This window comes from Cetorhinus maximus, chromosome X (assembly GCF_964194155.1).
Source record: "Cetorhinus maximus chromosome X, sCetMax3.hap1.1, whole genome shotgun sequence".
NCBI lineage: Eukaryota > Metazoa > Chordata > Chondrichthyes > Lamniformes > Cetorhinidae > Cetorhinus > Cetorhinus maximus.
This window is the reverse complement of record NC_135917.1, coordinates 17623781-17647597: the sequence shown is the minus strand read 5'-3', so window position 1 is coordinate 17647597 and position 23817 is coordinate 17623781. Positions and strand designations below refer to the sequence as shown.

Below are 23817 nucleotides of genomic sequence, written 5' to 3'. Positions count from 1 at the left end.
GTTCAGGGTATTGAATGCACTGCCTGAGAGTGTGGTGGAGACAGGGTTAATCGAGTGTTTAGGATCTTGAATGATCTGCCTGAGAATGTGGTGGAGACAGGGTTAATCGAGTGTTTAGGATCTTGAATGATCTGCCTGAGAATGTGGTGGAGACAGGGTTAATCGAGTGGTTAGGATCTGGAATGCACTGTCTGAGAGTATGGTGGAGACAGGGTTAATCGAGTGGTTAGGATCTGGAATGCACTGCCTGAGAGTGTGGGGGAGACAGGGTCAATCGAGTGGTTAACATCTGGAATGCACTGCCTGAGAGTGTGGTGGAGAAAGGGTCACTCGAGTGGTTAGCATCTGGAATGCACTGCCTGGGAGTGGGGCAGGAGACAGGGTCAATCGAGTGGTTAGGGTCTGGAACGTGCTGCCTCAGAGTGTGGTGGAGACAGGGTCAATCGAGTGGTTAGGGTCTGTTATGCACTGTCTGAGAGTGTGGGGGAGACAGGGTCAATCGAGTGGTTAGATTCTGGAATGCACTGTCTGAGAGTGTGATGGAGACAGAGTCAATCGAGTGGTTAGGGTCTGGAATGCACTGTCTGAGAGTATGGTTGAGACAGGGTGCATCGAGTGGTTTGGATCTGTAATGCAGTGTCTGAGAATGTGGTGGAGTCAAGGTGAATTGAGTGGTTAGTGTCTTGAATGCACTGCCTGAGAGTGTGGTGGAGACAGGGTCAATCGAGTGGTTCGGGTCTCTTATGCACTGCCTGAGAGTGTCGTGGAGACAGGTCAATCGAATGCTTAGGATCTGGAATACACTGTCTGAGAGTGTGGTGGAGACAGGGTCAAGCGAGTGGTTAGGATCTGGAATGCACTGTCTGAGAGTGTGGTGGAGACAGGGTCAATCGAGTGGTTACGATCTGGAATGCACTGCCTGAGAGTGTGGGATAGACAGTGTCAATCGAGTGGTTAGGATCTGTATTACACTGTCTGAGAGTGTGTGGGAGAAAGGGTCAATCGAGTGGTTAGGATCTGGTCTGCACTAGCAGAGAGTGTGGTGGACACAGGGTCAATCGAGTGGTTGGGATCTGGAATTTACGGTCCTAGCATGTGGGGGAGACAGGGTAAATTGAGTGGTTAGGGTATTGAATGCACTGCCTGAGAGTGTGGTGGAGACAGGCTTAATCGAGTGTTTAGGATCATGAATGATCTGCCTGAGAATGTGGTGGAGTCAGGGTGAATTGAGTGGTTAGGATCTGGACTGCACTGTCTGAGAGTATGGTGGAGACAGGGTCAATCAGGTGGTTAGGATCTGGAATGCACTGCCTGAGAGTGGGGCGGGAGACAGGGTCAATCGAGTGGTCAGGATCTGCAATGCACTGTCTGAGAGTGTGGTGGAGACAGTGTCAAACGAGTGGATAGGGTCTGTAATGCACCGCCTAAGAGTTTGGTGGAGACAGGGTCAATCGAGTGGTTAGGATCTGGAATGCACTGTCTGAGAGTATGGTTGAAACAGGGTGAATCGAGTGCTTTGGATCTGTAATGCAGCGTCTGAGAATGTGGTCGAGTCAGGGTGAATTGAGTGGTTAGTGTCTTGAATGCACTGCCTGAGAGTGTGGTAGAGACAGGCTGAATCGAGTGTTTAGGATCTGGAGTGAACTGCCTGAGAATATGGTGGAGACAGGGTTAATGGAGTGGTTGGGATATGGAATGCACTGTCTGAGAGTGTGGTGGAGACAGGGTGAATCGAGTGGTGAGGATCTGGAATGCATTGTCTGAGAGTGTGGGGGAGGCACGGTGAATCGAGTAGTTAGGATCTGGAATGATCTGCCTGTGAATATGGTGGAGACAGGGTCAATCGAGTGGTTAGGGTCTGGAACGTGCTGCCTGAGCGTGTGGTGGAGACAGGTTCAATCGAGTGGTCAGGATCTGGAATGCACTGTCTGAGTGTGTGGGGGAGCACGGTGAAACGAGTGGTTAGGATCTGGAATGATCTGCCTGAGAGTGTGGGGCAGACAGGGTCAGTTGAGTCTATAGGACCTGGAATGCACTGGTCTGAGATTTTGTTGGGGTCATGTTGATTCGAGTGTTAAGGATCTGGAATGCACTGACAGAGAGTGTGGCGGACACAGGGTCAATCGAGTGGTTAGGATGTGGAATGCACGGTCTGAGAGTGTGGGGGAGACAGGGTCCATCGAGTGGTTAGGATCTGAAATGATCTGCCTGAGAGTGTTGGGGAGATGGGGTCAATCGAGTGGTTAGGATCTGGAATGCACTGCCTGAGAGCGTGAGGGAGACAGGGTCAATCGAGTGGTTAGGATCTGGAATGCACCGTCTGAGAGTGTGATGGAGACAGGGTCAATCAAGTGGTTAGTATCTGGAATGCACTGCCTGAGAGTGGGGCGGGAGACAGGGTCAATCGAGTGGTCAGGATCTGGAATGCACTGTCTGAGAGTGTGGTGGAGACAGTGTCAAACGAGTGGATAGGGTCTGTAATGCACCGCCTAAGAGTTTGGTGGAGACAGGGTCAATCGAGTGGTTAGGATCTGGAATGCACTGTCTGAGAGTATGGTTGAAACAGGGTGAATCGAGTGCTTTGGATCTGTAATGCAGCGTCTGAGAATGTGGTCGAGTCAGGGTGAATTGAGTGGTTAGGGTCTTGAATGCACTGCCTGAGAGTGTGGTAGAGACAGGCTGAATCGAGTGTTTAGGATCTGGAATGAACTGCCTGAGAATATGGTGGAGACAGGGTTAATGGAGTGGTTGGGATATGGAATGCACTGTCTGAGAGTGTGGTGGAGACAGGGTCAATCGAGTGGTGAGGATCTGGAATGCATTGTCTGAGAGTGTGGGGGAGGCACGGTGAATCGAGTAGTTAGGATCTGGAATGATCTGCCTGTGAATATGGTGGAGACGGGGTCAATCGAGTGGTTAGGGTCTGGAACGTGCTGCCCGAGCGTGTGGTGGAGACAGGTTCAATCGAGTGGTTAGGATCTGGAATACACTGTCTAAGAGTGTGGTGGAGACAGGGTCAATCGAGTGGTCAGGTTCTGGAATGCACTGTCTGAGTGTGTGGGGGAGCACGGTGAAACGAGTGGTTAGGATCTGGAATGATCTGCCTGAGAGTGTGGGGCAGACAGGGTCAGTTGAGTCTATAGGACCTGGAATGCACTGTCTGAGATTTTGTTGGGGTCATGTTGATTCGAGTGTTAAGGATCTGGAATGCACTGGCAGAGAGTGTGGTGGACACAGGGTCAATCGAGTGGTTAGGATCTGGAATACACTGTTTCAGAGTGTGGTGGAGACAGAGTCAATCGAGTGGTTAGGGTCTGTTATGCACTACCTGAGAGTGTGGTGGAGACAGGGTGAATCGAGTGATCAGGATTTAGAATGCACTGCCTGAGAGTGTGGGATAGACAGTGTCAATCGAGTGGTTAGGATCTGTATTACACTGTCTGAGAGTGTGTGGGAGAAAGGGTCAATCGAGTGGTTAGGATCTGGTATGCACTGGCAGAGAGTGTGGTGGACACAGGGTCAATCGAGTGGTTGGGATCTGGAATGTACGCTCCTAGCATGTGGGGGAGTCAGGGTAAATTGAGTGGTTAGGATCTGCAATGCACTGTCTGAGAGTGTGGTGGAGACAGGGTGAATTGATTGGTTAGGGTATTGAATGCACTGCCTGAGAGTGTGTTGGAGACAGGCTTAATCGAGTGTTTAGGATCTTGAATGATCTGCCTGAGAATGTGGTGGAGGCAGGGTTAATCGAGTGGTTAGGATCTGGATTGCACTGTCTGAGAGTATGGTGGAGACAGGGTCAATCGAGTGGTTAGAATCTGGAACGCACTCTCTGAGAGTGTGGGGGAGACAGGGTCAATCGAGTGGTTTTGATCTGTAATGCAGCGTCTGAGAATGTGGTGGAGTCAGGGTGAATTGAGTGGTTAGGGTCTTGAATGCACTGCCTGAGAGTGTGGTAGGGACAGGCTGAATCGAGTGTTTAGGATCTGGAATGATCTGCCTGAGAGTGTGGTGGAGACAGAGTCAATCGACTGGTTAGTATCTGGAATGCACTGTCTGAGAGTGTGGTGGAGACAGGGTCAATCGTGTGGTCAGGATCTGGAATGCATTCTCTGAGAGTGTGGGGGAGGCACGGTGAATCGAGTGGTTAGGATCTGGAATGATCTGCCTGAGAATATGGTGGAGACAGGGTCAATCGAGTGGTTAGGGTCTGGAACGTGCTGCCCGAGAGTGTGGTGGAGACAGGTTCAATCGAGTGGTTGGGATCTGGAATACCCTGTCTGAGAGTGTGGTGGAGACAGAGTCAATCGAGTGGTTAGGGTCTGTTATGCACTGCCTGAGAGTGTTGTGGAGACAGGGTGAATTGATTGTTTAGGGTATTGAATGCACTGCCTGAGAGTGTGGTGGAGACTGGCTTAATCGAGTGTTTAGGATTTTGAATGATCTGCCTGAGAATGTGGTGGAGACAGGGTTAATCGAGTGGTTAGGATCTGGAATGCACTGTCTGAGAGTGTGAGGGAGACAGGGTCAATCGAGTTGTTAAGATCTGGAATGCACTGCTTAACCGAGTGTTTAGGATCTTGAATGATCTGCCTGAGAATGTGGTGGAGACAGGGTCAATCGAGTGGATCGGATCTGGAACGCACTGCCTGAGAGTGTGAGGGAGACAGGGTCAATCGAGTGGTTAAGATCTGGAATGCACTGCCTGAGAGTGTGGTGGAGAAAGGGACAATTGAGTGGTTAGGATCTAGAATGCACTGCCTGGGAGTGGGGCGGGAGACGGGGTCAATCGAGTGGTCAGGACCTGGAATGCACTGTCTGAGAGTATGGTTGAGACAGGGTGAATCGAGTGGTTTGGATCTGTAATGCAGTGTCTGAGAATGTGGTGGAGTCAGGGTGAATTGAGTGGTTAGTGTCTTGAATGCACTGCCTGAGAGTGTGGTGGAGACAGGCTGAATCGAGTGTTTAGGATCTGGGATGATCTGCCTGAGAATATGGTGGAGACAGGGTTAATGGAGTGGTTGGGATATGGAATGCGCTGCCTGAGAGTGTGGTAGAGACAGGGTCAATTGAGTGGTGAGGATCTGGAATGCACTGTCTGAGAGTGTGGGGGAGGCACGGTGAATCGAGTGGTTAGGATCTGGAATGATCTGCCTGAGAATATGGTGGAGACAGGGTCAATCGAGTGGTTAGGGTCTGGAACGTGCTGCCTGGGAGTGTGGTGGAGACAGGGTCAATCGAGTGGTTAGGGTCTGTTATGCACTGCCTGGGAGTGGGGCGGGAGACAGGGTCAATCGAGTGGTCAGGATCTGTAATGCACTGTCTGAGAGTGTGGTGGAGACAGGGTCAATCGAGTGGTTCGGGTCTCTTATGCACTGCCTGAGAGTGTCGTGGAGACAGGTCAATCGAGTGCTTAGGATCTGGAATACACTGTCTGAGAGTGTGGTGGAGACAGGGTGAATCGAGTGGTTAGGATCTGGAATGCACTGTCTGAGAATGTGGTGGAGACAGGGTCAATCGAGTGGTTAGCATCTGGAATGCACTCTCTGAGAGTGTGGTGGAGACAGAGTCAATCGAGTGGTTAGGATCTGGAATGCACTACCTGAGAGTGTGGTGGAGACAGGGTGAATCGAGTGATCAGGATCTGCAATGCACTGCCTGAGATTGTGGTGGAGATAGGTTCAATCGAGTGGTTAGGATCTGGAATGCACTGCCTGAGAGTGTGGGGAAGACAGTGTCAATCGAGTGGTTAGGGTCTGTTATGCACTGCCTGAGATTGTGGTCGAGACAGGGTTAATTGATTGGTTAGGGTATTGAATGCACTGCCTGAGAGTGTGGTGGAGACAGGCTGAATCGAGTGTTTAGGATCTGGAATGATCTGCCTGAGAAAATGGTGGAGACAGGGTTAATCGAGTGGTTGGGATATGGAATGCGCAGCCTGAGAGTGTGGTAGAGACAGGGTCAATCGAGTGGTTAGGATCTGGAATGCACTGCCTGAGAGTGTGGTGGAGACAGTGTCAATCGAGTGGTTAGGATCTGGAATGCACTTTCTGAGAGTGTGGTGGAGACAGGGTCAATCGAGTGGTTTGGATCTGTAATGCAGTGTCTGAGAATGTAGTGGAGTCAGGGTTAATTGATTGGTTAGGGTCTTGAATGCACTGCCTGAATATGTTGTGGAGACAGGCTGAATCGAGTGTTTAGGATCTTGAATGATCTGTCTGAGAATGTGGTGGAGACAGGGTTAATTGAGTGGTTGGGATCTGGAATGCACTGTCTGAGACCGTCGTGCCGAGAGGGTCAGTTGAGTGGTTAGGATCTGGAATGATCTGCCTGAGAGTGTGGGGAGACAGGGTCAGTCGAGTGCTTAGCATCTTGAATGCACTGCCTGAGATTGTGGTGGAGACAGGGTAAATCGAGTGGTTAGGATCTGGAATGCACTGTCTGAGAGTGTGGTGGAGACTGAGTCAATCGAGTGGTTAGGGTCTGTTATGCACTACCTGAGAGTGTGGTGGAGACAGGGTGAATCGAGTGATCAGGATTTGGAATGCACTGCCTGAGAGTGTGGGATAGACAGTGTCAATCGAGTGGTTAGGATCTGTATTACACTGTCTGAGAGTGTGTGGGAGAAAGGGTCAATCGAGTGGTTAGGATCTGGTATGCACTAGCAGAGAGTGTGGTGGACACAGGGTCAATCGAGTGGTTGGGATCTGGAATTTACGGTCCTAGCATGTGGGTGAGACAGGGTAAATTGAGTGGTTAGGATCTGGAATGCACTGTCTGAGAGTGTGGTGGAGACAGGGTGAATTGATTGGTTAGGGTATTGAATGCACTGCCTGAGAGTGTGGTGGAGACAGGCTTAATCGAGTGTTTAGGATCTTGAATGATCCGCCTGAGAATGTGGTGGAGGCAGGGTTAATCGAGTGGTTAGGATCTGGATTGCACTGTCTGAGAGTATGGTGGAGAGAGGGTCAATCGAGTGGTTAGAATCTGGAACGCACTCTCTGAGAGTGTGGGGGAGACAGGGTCAATCGAGTGGATAGGGTCTGGAATGCACTGTCTGAGAGTTTGGTGGAGACAGGGTCAATCAAGTGGTTAGGGTCTGGAATGCACTGTCTGAGAGTGTGGTGGAGACAGGGTCAATCGAGTGGTTTGGATCTGTAATGCAGCGTCTGAGAATGTGGTGGAGTCAGGGTGAATTAAGTGGTTAGGGTCTTGAATGCACTGCCTGAGAGTGTGGTAGGGACAGGCTGAATCGAGTGTTTAGGATCTGGAATGATCTGCCTGAGAGTGTGGTGGAGACAGAGTCAATCGACTGGTTAGGATCTGGAATGCACTGTCTGCGAGTGTGGTGGAGACAGGGTCAATCGTGTGGTCAGGATCTGGAATGCATTCTCTGAGAGTGTGGGGGAGGCACGGTGAATCGAGTGGTTAGGATCTGGAATGATCTGCCTGAGAATATGGTGGAGACAGGGTCAATCGAGTGGTTAGGGTCTGGAACGTGCTGCCCGAGAGTGTGGTGGAGACAGGTTCAATCGAGTGGTTGGGATCTGGAATACCCTGTCTGAGAGTGTGGTGGAGACAGAGTCAATCGAGTGGTTAGGGTCTGTTATGCACTGCCTGAGAGTGTTGTGGAGACAGGGTGAATTGATTGTTTAGGGTATTGAATGCACTGCCTGAGAGTGTGGTGGAGACTGGCTTAATCGAGTGTTTAGGATTTTGAATGATCTGCCTGAGAATGTGGTGGAGACAGGGTTAATCGAGTGGTTAGGATCTGGAATGCACTGTCTGAGAGTGTGAGGGAGACAGGGTCAATCGAGTTGTTAAGATCTGGAATGCACTGCTTAACCGAGTGTTTAGGATCTTGAATGATCTGCCTGAGAATGTGGTGGAGACAGGGTCAATCGAGTGGATCGGATCTGGAACGCACTGCCTGAGAGTGTGAGGGAGACAGGGTCAATCGAGTGGTTAAGATCTGGAATGCACTGCCTGAGAGTGTGGTGGAGAAAGGGACAATTGAGTGGTTAGGATCTAGAATGCACTGCCTGGGAGTGGGGCGGGAGACGGGGTCAATCGAGTGGTCAGGACCTGGAATGCACTGTCTGAGAGTATGGTTGAGACAGGGTGAATCGAGTGGTTTGGATCTGTAATGCAGTGTCTGAGAATGTGGTGGAGTCAGGGTGAATTGAGTGGTTAGTGTCTTGAATGCACTGCCTGAGAGTGTGGTGGAGACAGGCTGAATCGAGTGTTTAGGATCTGGGATGATCTGCCTGAGAATATGGTGGAGACAGGGTTAATGGAGTGGTTGGGATATGGAATGCGCTGCCTGAGAGTGTGGTAGAGACAGGGTCAATTGAGTGGTGAGGATCTGGAATGCACTGTCTGAGAGTGTGGGGGAGGCACGGTGAATCGAGTGGTTAGGATCTGGAATGATCTGCCTGAGAATATGGTGGAGACAGGGTCAATCGAGTGGTTAGGGTCTGGAACGTGCTGCCTGGGAGTGTGGTGGAGACAGGGTCAATCGAGTGGTTAGGGTCTGTTATGCACTGCCTGGGAGTGGGGCGGGAGACAGGGTCAATCGAGTGGTCAGGATCTGTAATGCACTGTCTGAGAGTGTGGTGGAGACAGGGTCAATCGAGTGGTTCGGGTCTCTTATGCACTGCCTGAGAGTGTCGTGGAGACAGGTCAATCGAGTGCTTAGGATCTGGAATACACTGTCTGAGAGTGTGGTGGAGACAGGGTGAATCGAGTGGTTAGGATCTGGAATGCACTGTCTGAGAATGTGGTGGAGACAGGGTCAATCGAGTGGTTAGCATCTGGAATGCACTCTCTGAGAGTGTGGTGGAGACAGAGTCAATCGAGTGGTTAGGATCTGGAATGCACTACCTGAGAGTGTGGTGGAGACAGGGTGAATCGAGTGATCAGGATCTGCAATGCACTGCCTGAGATTGTGGTGGAGATAGGTTCAATCGAGTGGTTAGGATCTGGAATGCACTGCCTGAGAGTGTGGGGAAGACAGTGTCAATCGAGTGGTTAGGGTCTGTTATGCACTGCCTGAGATTGTGGTCGAGACAGGGTTAATTGATTGGTTAGGGTATTGAATGCACTGCCTGAGAGTGTGGTGGAGACAGGCTGAATCGAGTGTTTAGGATCTGGAATGATCTGCCTGAGAAAATGGTGGAGACAGGGTTAATCGAGTGGTTGGGATATGGAATGCGCAGCCTGAGAGTGTGGTAGAGACAGGGTCAATCGAGTGGTTAGGATCTGGAATGCACTGCCTGAGAGTGTGGTGGAGACAGTGTCAATCGAGTGGTTAGGATCTGGAATGCACTTTCTGAGAGTGTGGTGGAGACAGGGTCAATCGAGTGGTTTGGATCTGTAATGCAGTGTCTGAGAATGTAGTGGAGTCAGGGTTAATTGATTGGTTAGGGTCTTGAATGCACTGCCTGAATATGTTGTGGAGACAGGCTGAATCGAGTGTTTAGGATCTTGAATGATCTGTCTGAGAATGTGGTGGAGACAGGGTTAATTGAGTGGTTGGGATCTGGAATGCACTGTCTGAGACCGTCGTGCCGAGAGGGTCAGTTGAGTGGTTAGGATCTGGAATGATCTGCCTGAGAGTGTGGGGAGACAGGGTCAGTCGAGTGCTTAGCATCTTGAATGCACTGCCTGAGATTGTGGTGGAGACAGGGTAAATCGAGTGGTTAGGATCTGGAATGCACTGTCTGAGAGTGTGGTGGAGACTGAGTCAATCGAGTGGTTAGGGTCTGTTATGCACTACCTGAGAGTGTGGTGGAGACAGGGTGAATCGAGTGATCAGGATTTGGAATGCACTGCCTGAGAGTGTGGGATAGACAGTGTCAATCGAGTGGTTAGGATCTGTATTACACTGTCTGAGAGTGTGTGGGAGAAAGGGTCAATCGAGTGGTTAGGATCTGGTATGCACTAGCAGAGAGTGTGGTGGACACAGGGTCAATCGAGTGGTTGGGATCTGGAATTTACGGTCCTAGCATGTGGGTGAGACAGGGTAAATTGAGTGGTTAGGATCTGGAATGCACTGTCTGAGAGTGTGGTGGAGACAGGGTGAATTGATTGGTTAGGGTATTGAATGCACTGCCTGAGAGTGTGGTGGAGACAGGCTTAATCGAGTGTTTAGGATCTTGAATGATCCGCCTGAGAATGTGGTGGAGGCAGGGTTAATCGAGTGGTTAGGATCTGGATTGCACTGTCTGAGAGTATGGTGGAGAGAGGGTCAATCGAGTGGTTAGAATCTGGAACGCACTCTCTGAGAGTGTGGGGGAGACAGGGTCAATCGAGTGGATAGGGTCTGGAATGCACTGTCTGAGAGTTTGGTGGAGACAGGGTCAATCAAGTGGTTAGGGTCTGGAATGCACTGTCTGAGAGTGTGGTGGAGACAGGGTCAATCGAGTGGTTTGGATCTGTAATGCAGCGTCTGAGAATGTGGTGGAGTCAGGGTGAATTAAGTGGTTAGGGTCTTGAATGCACTGCCTGAGAGTGTGGTAGGGACAGGCTGAATCGAGTGTTTAGGATCTGGAATGATCTGCCTGAGAGTGTGGTGGAGACAGAGTCAATCGACTGGTTAGGATCTGGAATGCACTGTCTGCGAGTGTGGTGGAGACAGGGTCAATCGTGTGGTCAGGATCTGGAATGCATTCTCTGAGAGTGTGGGGGAGGCACGGTGAATCGAGTGGTTAGGATCTGGAATGATCTGCCTGAGAATATGGTGGAGACAGGGTCAATCGAGTGGTTAGGGTCTGGAACGTGCTGCCCGAGAGTGTGGTGGAGACAGGTTCAATCGAGTGGTTGGGATCTGGAATACCCTGTCTGAGAGTGTGGTGGAGACAGAGTCAATCGAGTGGTTAGGGTCTGTTATGCACTGCCTGAGAGTGTTGTGGAGACAGGGTGAATTGATTGTTTAGGGTATTGAATGCACTGCCTGAGAGTGTGGTGGAGACTGGCTTAATCGAGTGTTTAGGATTTTGAATGATCTGCCTGAGAATGTGGTGGAGACAGGGTTAATCGAGTGGTTAGGATCTGGAATGCACTGTCTGAGAGTGTGAGGGAGACAGGGTCAATCGAGTTGTTAAGATCTGGAATGCACTGCCTGAGAGTGTGGTGGAGAAAGGGACAATTGAGTGGTTAGGATCTAGAATGCACTGCCTGGGAGTGGGGCGGGAGACGGGGTCAATCGAGTGGTCAGGACCTGGAATGCACTGTCTGAGAGTATGGTTGAGACAGGGTGAATCGAGTGGTTTGGATCTGTAATGCAGTGTCTGAGAATGTGGTGGAGTCAGGGTGAATTGAGTGGTTAGTGTCTTGAATGCACTGCCTGAGAGTGTGGTGGAGACTGGCTTAATCGAGTGTTTAGGATTTTGAATGATCTGCCTGAGAATGTGGTGGAGACAGGGTTAATCGAGTGGTTAGGATCTGGAATGCACTGTCTGAGAGTGTGAGGGAGACAGGGTCAATCGAGTTGTTAAGATCTGGAATGCACTGCCTGAGAGTGTGGTGGAGAAAGGGACAATTGAGTGGTTAGGATCTAGAATGCACTGCCTGGGAGTGGGGCGGGAGACGGGGTCAATCGAGTGGTCAGGACCTGGAATGCACTGTCTGAGAGTATGGTTGAGACAGGGTGAATCGAGTGGTTTGGATCTGTAATGCAGTGTCTGAGAATGTGGTGGAGTCAGGGTGAATTGAGTGGTTAGTGTCTTGAATGCACTGCCTGAGAGTGTGGTGGAGACAGGCTGAATCGAGTGTTTAGGATCTGGGATGATCTGCCTGAGAATATGGTGGAGACAGGGTTAATGGAGTGGTTGGGATATGGAATGCGCTGCCTGAGAGTGTGGTAGAGACAGGGTCAATTGAGTGGTGAGGATCTGGAATGCACTGTCTGAGAGTGTGGGGGAGGCACGGTGAATCGAGTGGTTAGGATCTGGAATGATCTGCCTGAGAATATGGTGGAGACAGGGTCAATCGAGTGGTTAGGGTCTGGAACGTGCTGCCTGGGAGTGTGGTGGAGACAGGGTCAATCGAGTGGTTAGGGTCTGTTATGCACTGCCTGGGAGTGGGGCGGGAGACAGGGTCAATCGAGTGGTCAGGATCTGTAATGCACTGTCTGAGAGTGTGGTGGAGACAGGGTCAATCGAGTGGTTCGGGTCTCTTATGCACTGCCTGAGAGTGTCGTGGAGACAGGTCAATCGAGTGCTTAGGATCTGGAATACACTGTCTGAGAGTGTGGTGGAGACAGGGTGAATCGAGTGGTTAGGATCTGGAATGCACTGTCTGAGAATGTGGTGGAGACAGGGTCAATCGAGTGGTTAGCATCTGGAATGCACTCTCTGAGAGTGTGGTGGAGACAGAGTCAATCGAGTGGTTAGGATCTGGAATGCACTACCTGAGAGTGTGGTGGAGACAGGGTGAATCGAGTGATCAGGATCTGCAATGCACTGCCTGAGATTGTGGTGGAGATAGGTTCAATCGAGTGGTTAGGATCTGGAATGCACTGCCTGAGAGTGTGGGGAAGACAGTGTCAATCGAGTGGTTAGGGTCTGTTATGCACTGCCTGAGATTGTGGTCGAGACAGGGTTAATTGATTGGTTAGGGTATTGAATGCACTGCCTGAGAGTGTGGTGGAGACAGGCTGAATCGAGTGTTTAGGATCTGGAATGATCTGCCTGAGAAAATGGTGGAGACAGGGTTAATCGAGTGGTTGGGATATGGAATGCGCAGCCTGAGAGTGTGGTAGAGACAGGGTCAATCGAGTGGTTAGGATCTGGAATGCACTGCCTGAGAGTGTGGTGGAGACAGTGTCAATCGAGTGGTTAGGATCTGGAATGCACTTTCTGAGAGTGTGGTGGAGACAGGGTCAATCGAGTGGTTTGGATCTGTAATGCAGTGTCTGAGAATGTAGTGGAGTCAGGGTTAATTGATTGGTTAGGGTCTTGAATGCACTGCCTGAATATGTTGTGGAGACAGGCTGAATCGAGTGTTTAGGATCTTGAATGATCTGTCTGAGAATGTGGTGGAGACAGGGTTAATTGAGTGGTTGGGATCTGGAATGCACTGTCTGAGACCGTCGTGCCGAGAGGGTCAGTTGAGTGGTTAGGATCTGGAATGATCTGCCTGAGAGTGTGGGGAGACAGGGTCAGTCGAGTGCTTAGCATCTTGAATGCACTGCCTGAGATTGTGGTGGAGACAGGGTAAATCGAGTGGTTAGGATCTGGAATGCACTGTCTGAGAGTGTGGTGGAGACTGAGTCAATCGAGTGGTTAGGGTCTGTTATGCACTACCTGAGAGTGTGGTGGAGACAGGGTGAATCGAGTGATCAGGATTTGGAATGCACTGCCTGAGAGTGTGGGATAGACAGTGTCAATCGAGTGGTTAGGATCTGTATTACACTGTCTGAGAGTGTGTGGGAGAAAGGGTCAATCGAGTGGTTAGGATCTGGTATGCACTAGCAGAGAGTGTGGTGGACACAGGGTCAATCGAGTGGTTGGGATCTGGAATTTACGGTCCTAGCATGTGGGTGAGACAGGGTAAATTGAGTGGTTAGGATCTGGAATGCACTGTCTGAGAGTGTGGTGGAGACAGGGTGAATTGATTGGTTAGGGTATTGAATGCACTGCCTGAGAGTGTGGTGGAGACAGGCTTAATCGAGTGTTTAGGATCTTGAATGATCCGCCTGAGAATGTGGTGGAGGCAGGGTTAATCGAGTGGTTAGGATCTGGATTGCACTGTCTGAGAGTATGGTGGAGAGAGGGTCAATCGAGTGGTTAGAATCTGGAACGCACTCTCTGAGAGTGTGGGGGAGACAGGGTCAATCGAGTGGATAGGGTCTGGAATGCACTGTCTGAGAGTTTGGTGGAGACAGGGTCAATCAAGTGGTTAGGGTCTGGAATGCACTGTCTGAGAGTGTGGTGGAGACAGGGTCAATCGAGTGGTTTGGATCTGTAATGCAGCGTCTGAGAATGTGGTGGAGTCAGGGTGAATTAAGTGGTTAGGGTCTTGAATGCACTGCCTGAGAGTGTGGTAGGGACAGGCTGAATCGAGTGTTTAGGATCTGGAATGATCTGCCTGAGAGTGTGGTGGAGACAGAGTCAATCGACTGGTTAGGATCTGGAATGCACTGTCTGCGAGTGTGGTGGAGACAGGGTCAATCGTGTGGTCAGGATCTGGAATGCATTCTCTGAGAGTGTGGGGGAGGCACGGTGAATCGAGTGGTTAGGATCTGGAATGATCTGCCTGAGAATATGGTGGAGACAGGGTCAATCGAGTGGTTAGGGTCTGGAACGTGCTGCCCGAGAGTGTGGTGGAGACAGGTTCAATCGAGTGGTTGGGATCTGGAATACCCTGTCTGAGAGTGTGGTGGAGACAGAGTCAATCGAGTGGTTAGGGTCTGTTATGCACTGCCTGAGAGTGTTGTGGAGACAGGGTGAATTGATTGTTTAGGGTATTGAATGCACTGCCTGAGAGTGTGGTGGAGACTGGCTTAATCGAGTGTTTAGGATTTTGAATGATCTGCCTGAGAATGTGGTGGAGACAGGGTTAATCGAGTGGTTAGGATCTGGAATGCACTGTCTGAGAGTGTGAGGGAGACAGGGTCAATCGAGTGGTTAAGATCTGGAATGCACTGCTTAACCGAGTGTTTAGGATCTTGAATGATCTGCCTGAGAATGTGGTGGAGACAGGGTCAATCGAGTGGTTAGGGTCTGGAACGTGCTGCCCGAGAGTGTGGTGGAGACAGGTTCAATCGAGTGGTTGGGATCTGGAATACCCTGAGAGTGTGGTGGAGACAGAGTCAATCGAGTGGTTAGGGTCTGTTATGCACTGCCTGAGAGTGTTGTGGAGACAGGGTGAATCGATTGTTTAGGGTATTGAATGCACTGCCTGAGAGTGTGGTGGAGACTGGCTTAATCGAGTGTTTAGGATTTTGAATGATCTGCCTGAGAATGTGGTGGAGACAGGGTTAATCGAGTGGTTAGGATCTGGAATGCACTGTCTGAGAGTGTGAGGGAGACAGGGTCAATCGAGGGGTTAAGATCTGGAATGCACTGCTTAATCGAGTGTTTAGGATCTTGAATGATCTGCCTGAGAATGTGGTGGAGACAGGGTCAATCGAGTGGATCGGATCTGGAACGCACTGCCTGAGAGTGTGAGGGAGACAGGGTCAATCGAGTGGTTAAAATCTGGAATGCACTGCCTGAGAGTGTGGTGGAGAAAGGGACAATTGAGTGGTTAGGATCTGGAATGCACTGCCTGGGAGTGGGGCGGGAGACAGGGTCAATCGAGTGGTCAGGACCTGGAATGCACTGTCTGAGATTATGGTTGAGACAGGGTAAATGAGTGGTTTGGATCTGTAATGCAGTGTCTGAGAATGTGGTGGAGTCAGGGTGAATTGAGTGGTTAGGGTCTTGAATGCACTGCCTGAGAGTGTGGTGGAGACAGGCTGAATCGAGTGTTTAGGATCTGGGATGATCTGCCTGAGAATATGGTGGAGACAGGGTTAATGGAGTGGTTGGGATATGGAATGCGCTGCCTGAGAGTGTGGTAGAGACAGGGTCAATCGAGTGGTCAGGATCTGGAATGCACTGTCTGAGAGTGTGGGGGAGGCACGGTGAATCGAGTGGTTAGGATCTGGAATGATCTGCCTGAGAATATGGTGGAGACAGGGTCAATCGAGTGGTTAGGGTCTGGAACGTGCTGCCTGGGAGTGTGGTGGAGACAGGGTCAATCGAGTGGTTCGGGTCTCTTATGCACTGCCTGAGAGTGTCGTGGAGACAGGTCAATCGAGTGCTTAGGATCTGGAATACACTGTCTGAGAGTGTGGTGGAGACAGGGTCAATCGAGTGGTTAGCATCTGGAATGCACTCTCTGATAGTGTGGTGGAGACAGAGTCAATCGAGTGGTTAGGATCTGGAATGCACTGTCTGAGAGTGTGGTGGAGACAGAGTCAATCGAGTGGTTAGGGTCTGTTATGCACTACCTGAGAGTGTGGTGGAGACAGGGTGAATCGAGTGATCAGGATCTGCAATGCACTGCCTGAGATTGTGGTGGAGATAGGGTCAATCGAGTGGTCAGGATCTGGAATGCACTGCCTGAGAGTGTGGGGAAGACAGTGTCAATCGAGTGGTTAGGGTCTGTTATGCACTGCCTGAGATTGTGGTCGAGACAGGGTTAATTGATTGGTTAGGGTATTGAATGCACTGCCTGAGAGTGTGGTGGAGACAGGCTGAATCGAGTGTTTAGGATCTGGAATGATCTGCCTGAGAATATGGTGGAGACAGGGTTAATCGAGTGGTTGGGATATGGAATGCGCAGCCTGAGAGTGTGGTAGAGACAGGGTCAATCGAGTGGTTAGGATCTGGAATACACTGCCTGAGAGTGTGGTGGAGACAGGGTCAATCAAGTGGTTAGGATCTGGAATGCACTGCCTGAGAGTGTGGTGGAGACAGAGTCAATCGAGTAGTTCGGATCTGGTATGCACTGGCAGAGAGTGTGGGGGAGACAGGGTCAATCGAGTGGTTTGGATCTGTAATGCAGTGTCTGAGAATGTAGTGGAGTCAGGGTTAATTGATTGGTTAGGGTCTTGAATGCACTGCCTGAATGTGTTGTGGAGACAGGCTGAATCGAGTGTTTAGGATCTTGAATGATCTGTCTGAGAATGTGGTGGAGACAGGGTTAATTGAGTGGTTGGGATCTGGAATGCACTGTCTGAGACCGTCGTGCCGAGAGGGTCAGTTGAGTGGTTAGGATCTGGAATGATCTGCCTGAGAGTGTGGGGAGACAGGGTCAGTCGAGTGCTTAGCATCTTGAATGCACTGCCTGAGATTGTGGTGGAGACAGGGTAAATCGAGTGGTTAGGATCTGGCATGCACTGTCTGAGAGTGTGGGGGAGACAGGGTCAATCGAGTGGTTCGGATCTGGAATGCACTGCCTGAGAACGTGGGGTAGACAGGGTCACTCGAGTGGTTCGGGTCTCTTATGCACTGCCTGCGAGTGTCGTGGAGACAGGTCAATCGAGTGCTTAGGATCTGGAATACACTGTCTGAGAGTGTGGTGGAGACAGTGTCAATCGAGTGGTCAGGATCTGGAATGCACTGTCTGAGAGTGTGGGGGAGACAGGCTTAATCGAGTGTTTAGGATCTTGAATGAGCTGCCTGAGAATGTGGTGGAGACAGGGTTAATCGAATGGTTGGGATCTGGAATGCACTGTCTGAGTGCCTAGTGGAGAGAGGGTCAGTTGAGTGGTTAGGATCTGGAATGCACTGTCTGAGAATGTGGGGGAGACATGGTGAATCGAGTGTTTAGGATCTGGAATGCACTGTCTGAGAGTGTGGGGGAGACATGGTGAATCGAGTGGTTAGGATCTGGAATGCACAGTCTGAGAGTGTGGTGGAGACAGGGTCAATCGAGTGGTTAGGGTCTGTTATGCACTACCTGAGAGTGTGGTGGAGACAGGGTGAATCGAGTGATCAGGATCTGGAATGCACTGCCTGAGATTGTGGTGGAGACAGGGTCAATCGAGTGGTTAGGATCTGGAATGCACTGCCTGAGAGTGTTGGGAAGACAGTGTCAATCGAGTGGTTAGGATCTGGATTTCACTGTCTGAGTGTGTGGGGGAGAAAGGGTCAATCGAGTGGTCAGGATCTGGAATGCACTGTCTGAGATGTGGTGGAGACAGAGTCAATCGAGTGATTAGGGTCTGTTATGCACTGCCTGAGAGTGTGGTGGAGACAGGGTGATTCGAGTGTTTAGGATCTGGAATGCACTGTCTGAGAGTGTGGGGAAGACAGTGTCAATCGAGTTGTTAGGATCTGGATTACACTGTCTCAGAGTGTGGGTTGACAGGGTCAATCGAGTGGTTAGGATTTGGAATGCACTGCCTGAGAGTGTGGTGGTGACAGGATTAATCGAGTGGATAGGATCTGGAATGCACTGTCTGAGAATGTGACGGAGACAGGGTCAATCGAGTGTTCAGGATCTGGAATGCACTGCCTGAGAGTGTGGGGGAGACAGGGTGAATCGAGTGGTTAGGATCTGGAATGCGCTGCCTGAGAGTGTGCGGGAGACAGGGTCAATTGAGGCGTTAGGATCTGGAATGCACTGCCTGAGAGTGTGGTGGAGACAGGGTCAATCGAGTGGTTAGGATCTGGAATGCGCTGCCTGAGAGTGTGTGGGCGACAGGGTCAATTGAGGCGTTAGGATCTGGAATGCACTGCCTGAGAGTGTGGTGGAGACAGCGTCAATCGAGTGGTTTGGATCTAGAATGCACTGCCTGTGAGTGCGGTGGAGACAGGATCAATCGAGGCGTTAGGATCTGGAATGCGCTGTCTGAGAGTGTGGGGGAGGAAATGTCAATTGAGGCGTTGAAGGGGGAATTGGTATGCGCCTCAAGAGGAAATATTGACAGGGATACAGGGAAAAGATGGGGGATTGGGATTCGTTGAGCTGCTCTTGCAGAGAGTGGCACAGACACGATGGGCCCAATGACCTCCATCTGTGCTGTATCCATTCTGTGGTTTTGACCTTGCGATGTGAAGTGTAACATTACCTCTTGGGCTAATCTCCCAAGTTTCTACTTACACCAAAGAATGATTTATCGTGTATAGTAAAATGGAAGTGACAGTGAGCAGCCAAATGAAAGAAGTGGATGATGTAACCATAGAAGAAAAAAACAAGAGTTTATCTATTTTCATCACACCAGAATAGTGCAATTATTGTTGTACTGTTTCTGTGTCACATCACATATGGTGTGAGATAGCTCTTTTGACTTCTGTTCATGCTCCTTTTTCCATTTTTGTCCTCTCCCTTTCAAATCACCTTTTAGCACACACTGTTCCTGAATTGAAATGATGGACGAGTGACTTACTCCCTGGACTCTATTGATGCCACTCTAAGCCAGAGACTAGCCATTATTGACTTTGATATTATTGAAAAGAATCTTGGAAAGAAGTTAAAAGCTGTGAACTTAGCAAGATGATTTGGCAAAATACTGATGCAGGAAAAGATGCTTGAAAGTGGGGATATTAAAATGTCTTTAAACAGTAAGCAAGATCTGGTCCTATTTCACTTTCTATCGAGTGGAGCATCTTCTGGGGATCCATTCTGCTGATCACCACCTGGGATTTCCACTCAGTGACTGTGGTTGTTGAATACATATGCCAAGATACAGCAAATGCATTGAAAATGGGCAGTAATAACATTATTTGTCCAATATTTCATCATTATCACAATAGCAATGCTGGACACAAAGGATGGTGATATGTTGTTGGCATCCAATGATGCCATGGTGGACGAGAGAGGATTTACATTTTTAGCAGCCTCTTCAGGAGCGAATGTGAGTCGGCCAGTTGCATCTGGGACCCTGCTAATTTTATTTTTTCTGAAGTATAGGGGCTCCTTCAGCTAGCATAGAAGCAGACAGCACTGCTCCACTGCGGCAGGCAGGGAACCTGTCCAAAATATTTCAATGAGTTTCATTCCATGTCAATAATGTCTTCAAAAAAACACTGACATTGACCTCCCCTTTCTGAATTCAAGGTGCTATCTTCTAACAAATTAGATTCTCCAGAAGTTTTCCCATTTCCCTGCAAGTCTGCAACTGATATAAAACTAACTGATTTATACTTTGCAGCTGTTCTATAATTGAGAGTATAGTATTTAGATCTTCATCTGTAGTATGGTGATGCCTGAAGGGAACATCAAAATTTAGCCTGGAAAGAAGAGATGCAGAAGTAGCATTGAATACGTTTTAAGTGAGGAATTAAAACTACATTCCACCACTGTGCTCTGCTCTTTGAGTAATATTGTTTCTAAAGCCATGTTCATTTTCTAGTTAATCACTGCTGTATATTTCAGAACAAATGGAGACAAGACCGCCATCTGACCCAACACCAGTGAGTGAAGTGCAAGCACAACAGCTACATCTTCAAGCACAACAGACTGTGCCAACCTCAGCACCCACAGTGTCTCAGGTAACTCATTCACTAAACGTGTGTTAGTTGCGCAGATTGCGATTTCATTGTATTTGTTCCCACTCGTGAAAGGATTGCAAACAAGAGGGCACAGATTTAAAGTAACTGGAAAAAAAAGCAAAAGAGATGTTTTTGCACAGTGAGTGGTTAGGATCTGGAATGCTATGCCTGAGAGTGTGGTGGAGGCAGGTTCAATCGAAGCTTTCAAAAGGGATTTCGACTGTTATCTGAAGAGAAGAATGTGCAGGGTTACAGGGAAAAGGCGGGTGAATGGCACAAAGTGAATTGATCATTCGGAGAGCTGGCGCAGACACAATGGGCTGAATGGCCTCCTGTGCCATAACAATTCTGTGATACTGTGATACTCTATAGTATATGAGTGCCACTGGATCTCTGTCACCTATTTAATGCTTGTGTTTGAAGATTATGCAAAGAATGTTTACATCATCTTTTCCATATTATTCATTCATGGGATGTGGGTGTTGCTGACTTTGCCAGCATTTATTGCCCATCCCTAGTTGCCCTTGAGAAGGTGGTGGTGAGCTGCCTTCTTGAACTGCTGCAGTCCATGTGGTGTAGGTACACCCACAGTGCTGTTAGGGAGGGAGTTCCAGGATTTTGACCCAGTGATAATGAAGGAACGGTGATATATTTCCAAGTCAGGATGGTGAGTGGCTTGGAGGGGAACTTACAGGTGGTGGCATTCCTATGCATCTGCTGCCCTTGTCCTTCTGGATGGTAGCAGTCACAGGTTTAGAAGGTGCTGTCGAAGGAGCCTTGGTGAGTTCCTGCAGTGCATCTTGTTGATGGTACACACTGCTGCCACTGTGCATGGGTGGTGGAGGGAGTGAATGTTTGGCGGATGGGCTGCCAGTCAAGCGGGGCTGCTTTGTCCTGGATGGTGTCGAGCTTCTTGTGTGTTGGCAGAGCTGCACTCATCCAGGCAAGTGGAGAATATTCCATCACACTCCTGACTTGTGCCTTGTAGATGGTGGACAGGCTTTGGGAGTCAGGAGATGAGTTACTCATCGCACGATCCTAGCCTCTGACCTGCTCTTGTAGCTCGTATGGCTGGTCCAGTTCAGTTTCTGGTCAATGCTAACCCCCAGTATGTTGGTATTGGGGAATTCGGCGATGGTAATGCCATTGCATGTCACAAGGGGCCATGGTTAGATTCTCTCTTGTTGGAGATGGTCATTGTCTGTCACTTGTGTGGCGTGAATGTTACTTGCCACTTGTCAGCACAAGCCTGGATATTGTCCAGATCTTGCTGCATGTGGACATGGATTGCTTCAGTATCTGAGGAGTCGCGAATGGTGCTGAACATTGTGCAATCATCAGTGAACATCCCCACATCTGACCTCATGATGGAAGGAAAGTCATTAATGAAGAAGCTGAAGATGGTTGGGCCTAGGACACTACCCTGAGGAACTCCTGCAGTGATGTCCTGGAACTGAGTTGATTGACTCCCAACAACCACAACCATCTTCCTTTGTGCTAGGTATGACTCCAACCAGCGGAGAGTTTTCCCACTGATTCCCATTGACTCCAGTTTTGCTAGGGCTCCTTGATGCCACACTCGGTCAAATGCTGCCTTTATGTCAAGGGCAGTCACTCTCCTCACCTCGGGAGTTCAGCTCTTTTGCCCATGTTTGAACCAAGGCTGTAATGAGGTCAGGAGCTGAGTGACTCTGGCGGAACCCAAACTGAGCATCAGTGAGCAGGTTATTGCTAAACAACTGCCGCTTGATAGCCCTGTTGATGACCCCTTCCATCACTTTACTGATGATGGAGAATAGACTGATGGGATGATAATTGGCCAGGTTGGATTTGTCCTGCTTTTTGTGTACAGGACATACCTGGGCAATTTTCCACATAGCTGGGTAGATGCCAGTGTTGTAGCTGTACTGGAACAGCTTGGCTTGGGGCGCGGCAAGTTCTGGAGCACAAGTCTTCAGTACTATTGGCAGAACGATGTCAGGGCCCATAGCCTTTGCAGTATCCAGTGCCTTCAACCGTTTCTTGGTATCATGTGGAGTGAATCGAATTGGCTGAAGACTGGCACTTGTGATGCTGGGGACCTTGGAAGAGGCCGAGATGGATCATCCACTCGGCACTTATGGCTGAAGATTGTTGTGAATGCTTCATCCTTATCTTTTGCACTGGACTGGGCTTGATTCCCCCATCGTTGAGGATTGGGATATTAATGTAGCCTTCTCCCCCAGTGAGCTGTTTAATTGTCCACCACCATTCATGACTGGATGTGGCAAGACTGCAGAGCTTAGATCTGATCCGTTGATTGTGGGATCGTTTAGCTCTGTCTATCACTTGCTGCTTATGCTGTTTGGCACACAAGTAGTCCTGTGTTATAGCTTCACCAGGTTGACACCTCATTTTTAGGTGTGCCTGGTGCTGCTCCTGGCACGCCCTCCTGCACTCTTCATTGAACCAGGGCTGATTCCCTGGCTTGATGGTAATGGCGGAATTGGGGATATGCCGGGCCATGAGGTTACAGATTGTGGTTGAGTACAATTCTGCTGTTGCTGATGGCCCACAGCGCCTCATGGATGCCCAGGTTTAATATGCTCGGTGATACTAAAAAACAGGAAAGGTGGCCAAACCATGGCTTACAAGGGAAATTAGAGATAGTATTAGGTGCAAGGAAGAGGCATACAAATTGGCCACAAAAAACAATAGACCTGAGGATTGGGAGCAGATTAGAATTCAGCAAAGGAGGACCAAGGGTTTGATTAAGAAGGGGAAAATAGAGTACGAGAGTAAGCTTGCAGGGAACATAAGAACTGACTGTAAAAGTTTCTATAGGTATGTGAAGAGAAAAAGATTGATGAAGACAAATGTAGGTCCCTTACAGTCAGAAACAGGGGAATTTATAATGGGGAACAAAGAAATGGCTGACCAACTAAATACATACTTTGGTCTGTTTTCACAAAGGAGGACACTAATAACATACCAGAAATGTTGAGGAACAGAGGGTTTAGTGAGAGGGAGGAACTGAAAGAAATCAGTAGGGAAATGGTGTTGGGGAAATTGATGGGATTGAAAGCCGATAAATCCCCAGGGCCTGATAATCTACATCCCAGAGTACTTAAGGAAGTGGCCCGAGAAATAGTGGATGCATTGGTAGTCATCTTCCAAGATTCTATAGACTCTGGAACAGTTCCTACAGATTGGAGGGTAGCTAATGTAACCCCACTATTTAAAAAGAGAGGCAGAAAAAAAAGAGAGAATTATAGACCAGTCAGCCTGATGTCGGTAGTGGGGGAAGAGTCCATTATAAAAGATTTAATAGCTGAGCATGTGGAAAACAGTGGCAGAATCGGACAGAGTCAGCATGGATTTATGAAAGGGAAATCATGCTTGACAAATCTACTGGAATTTTTCGAGGATGTAACTGGTAGAGTTGATGAGGGGGAGCCAGTGGATGTGGTTTATTTGGACTTTCAGAAGGCTTTCGACAAAGTCCCACGTAAGAGATTGGAATTAGATCTTCGAAGGTGAAGACTGGAATCCTGAGAGAGAGAGAGAGAGGGAGTTTCAGTGAGATTGGTTGTCTTACAGTGTCACTGATATATGGATGGGCTGTTGAGAAATCCATGGACTCTGTCTTGGTTGCATTTTCCATTTATTATGCATTGTGGTGTGTTCAACCACAGTTTGCCTGTTAATTAACATCTACCTGATGTTAATCCTGAATGTTAGAGTATAAGATAGATATTGTAAATGGTTTTATCTTTCCAGCCTAGTAAAGTTTAATTTTGTTTGTTCAAAACCTATGGAAGCTTGTGGCTTTATTCACTTAACAGGT

The 23817-nt window shown here is 49.2% G+C and overlaps 1 protein-coding gene across 1 annotated transcript in view; it reads left to right on the top strand.

Moving 5' to 3' along the window:
* pou6f1 (POU class 6 homeobox 1) overlaps positions 1 to 23817 on the top strand; it is a 294584-nt gene that overhangs the window by 88954 nt on the left and 181813 nt on the right. Inside the window, exon 4 of the mRNA XM_078534560.1 lies at positions 19876 to 19991. Coding sequence (XP_078390686.1) covers positions 19876 to 19991 — 116 coding nt within the window. The remainder of the gene's footprint in view (positions 1 to 19875; positions 19992 to 23817) is intronic.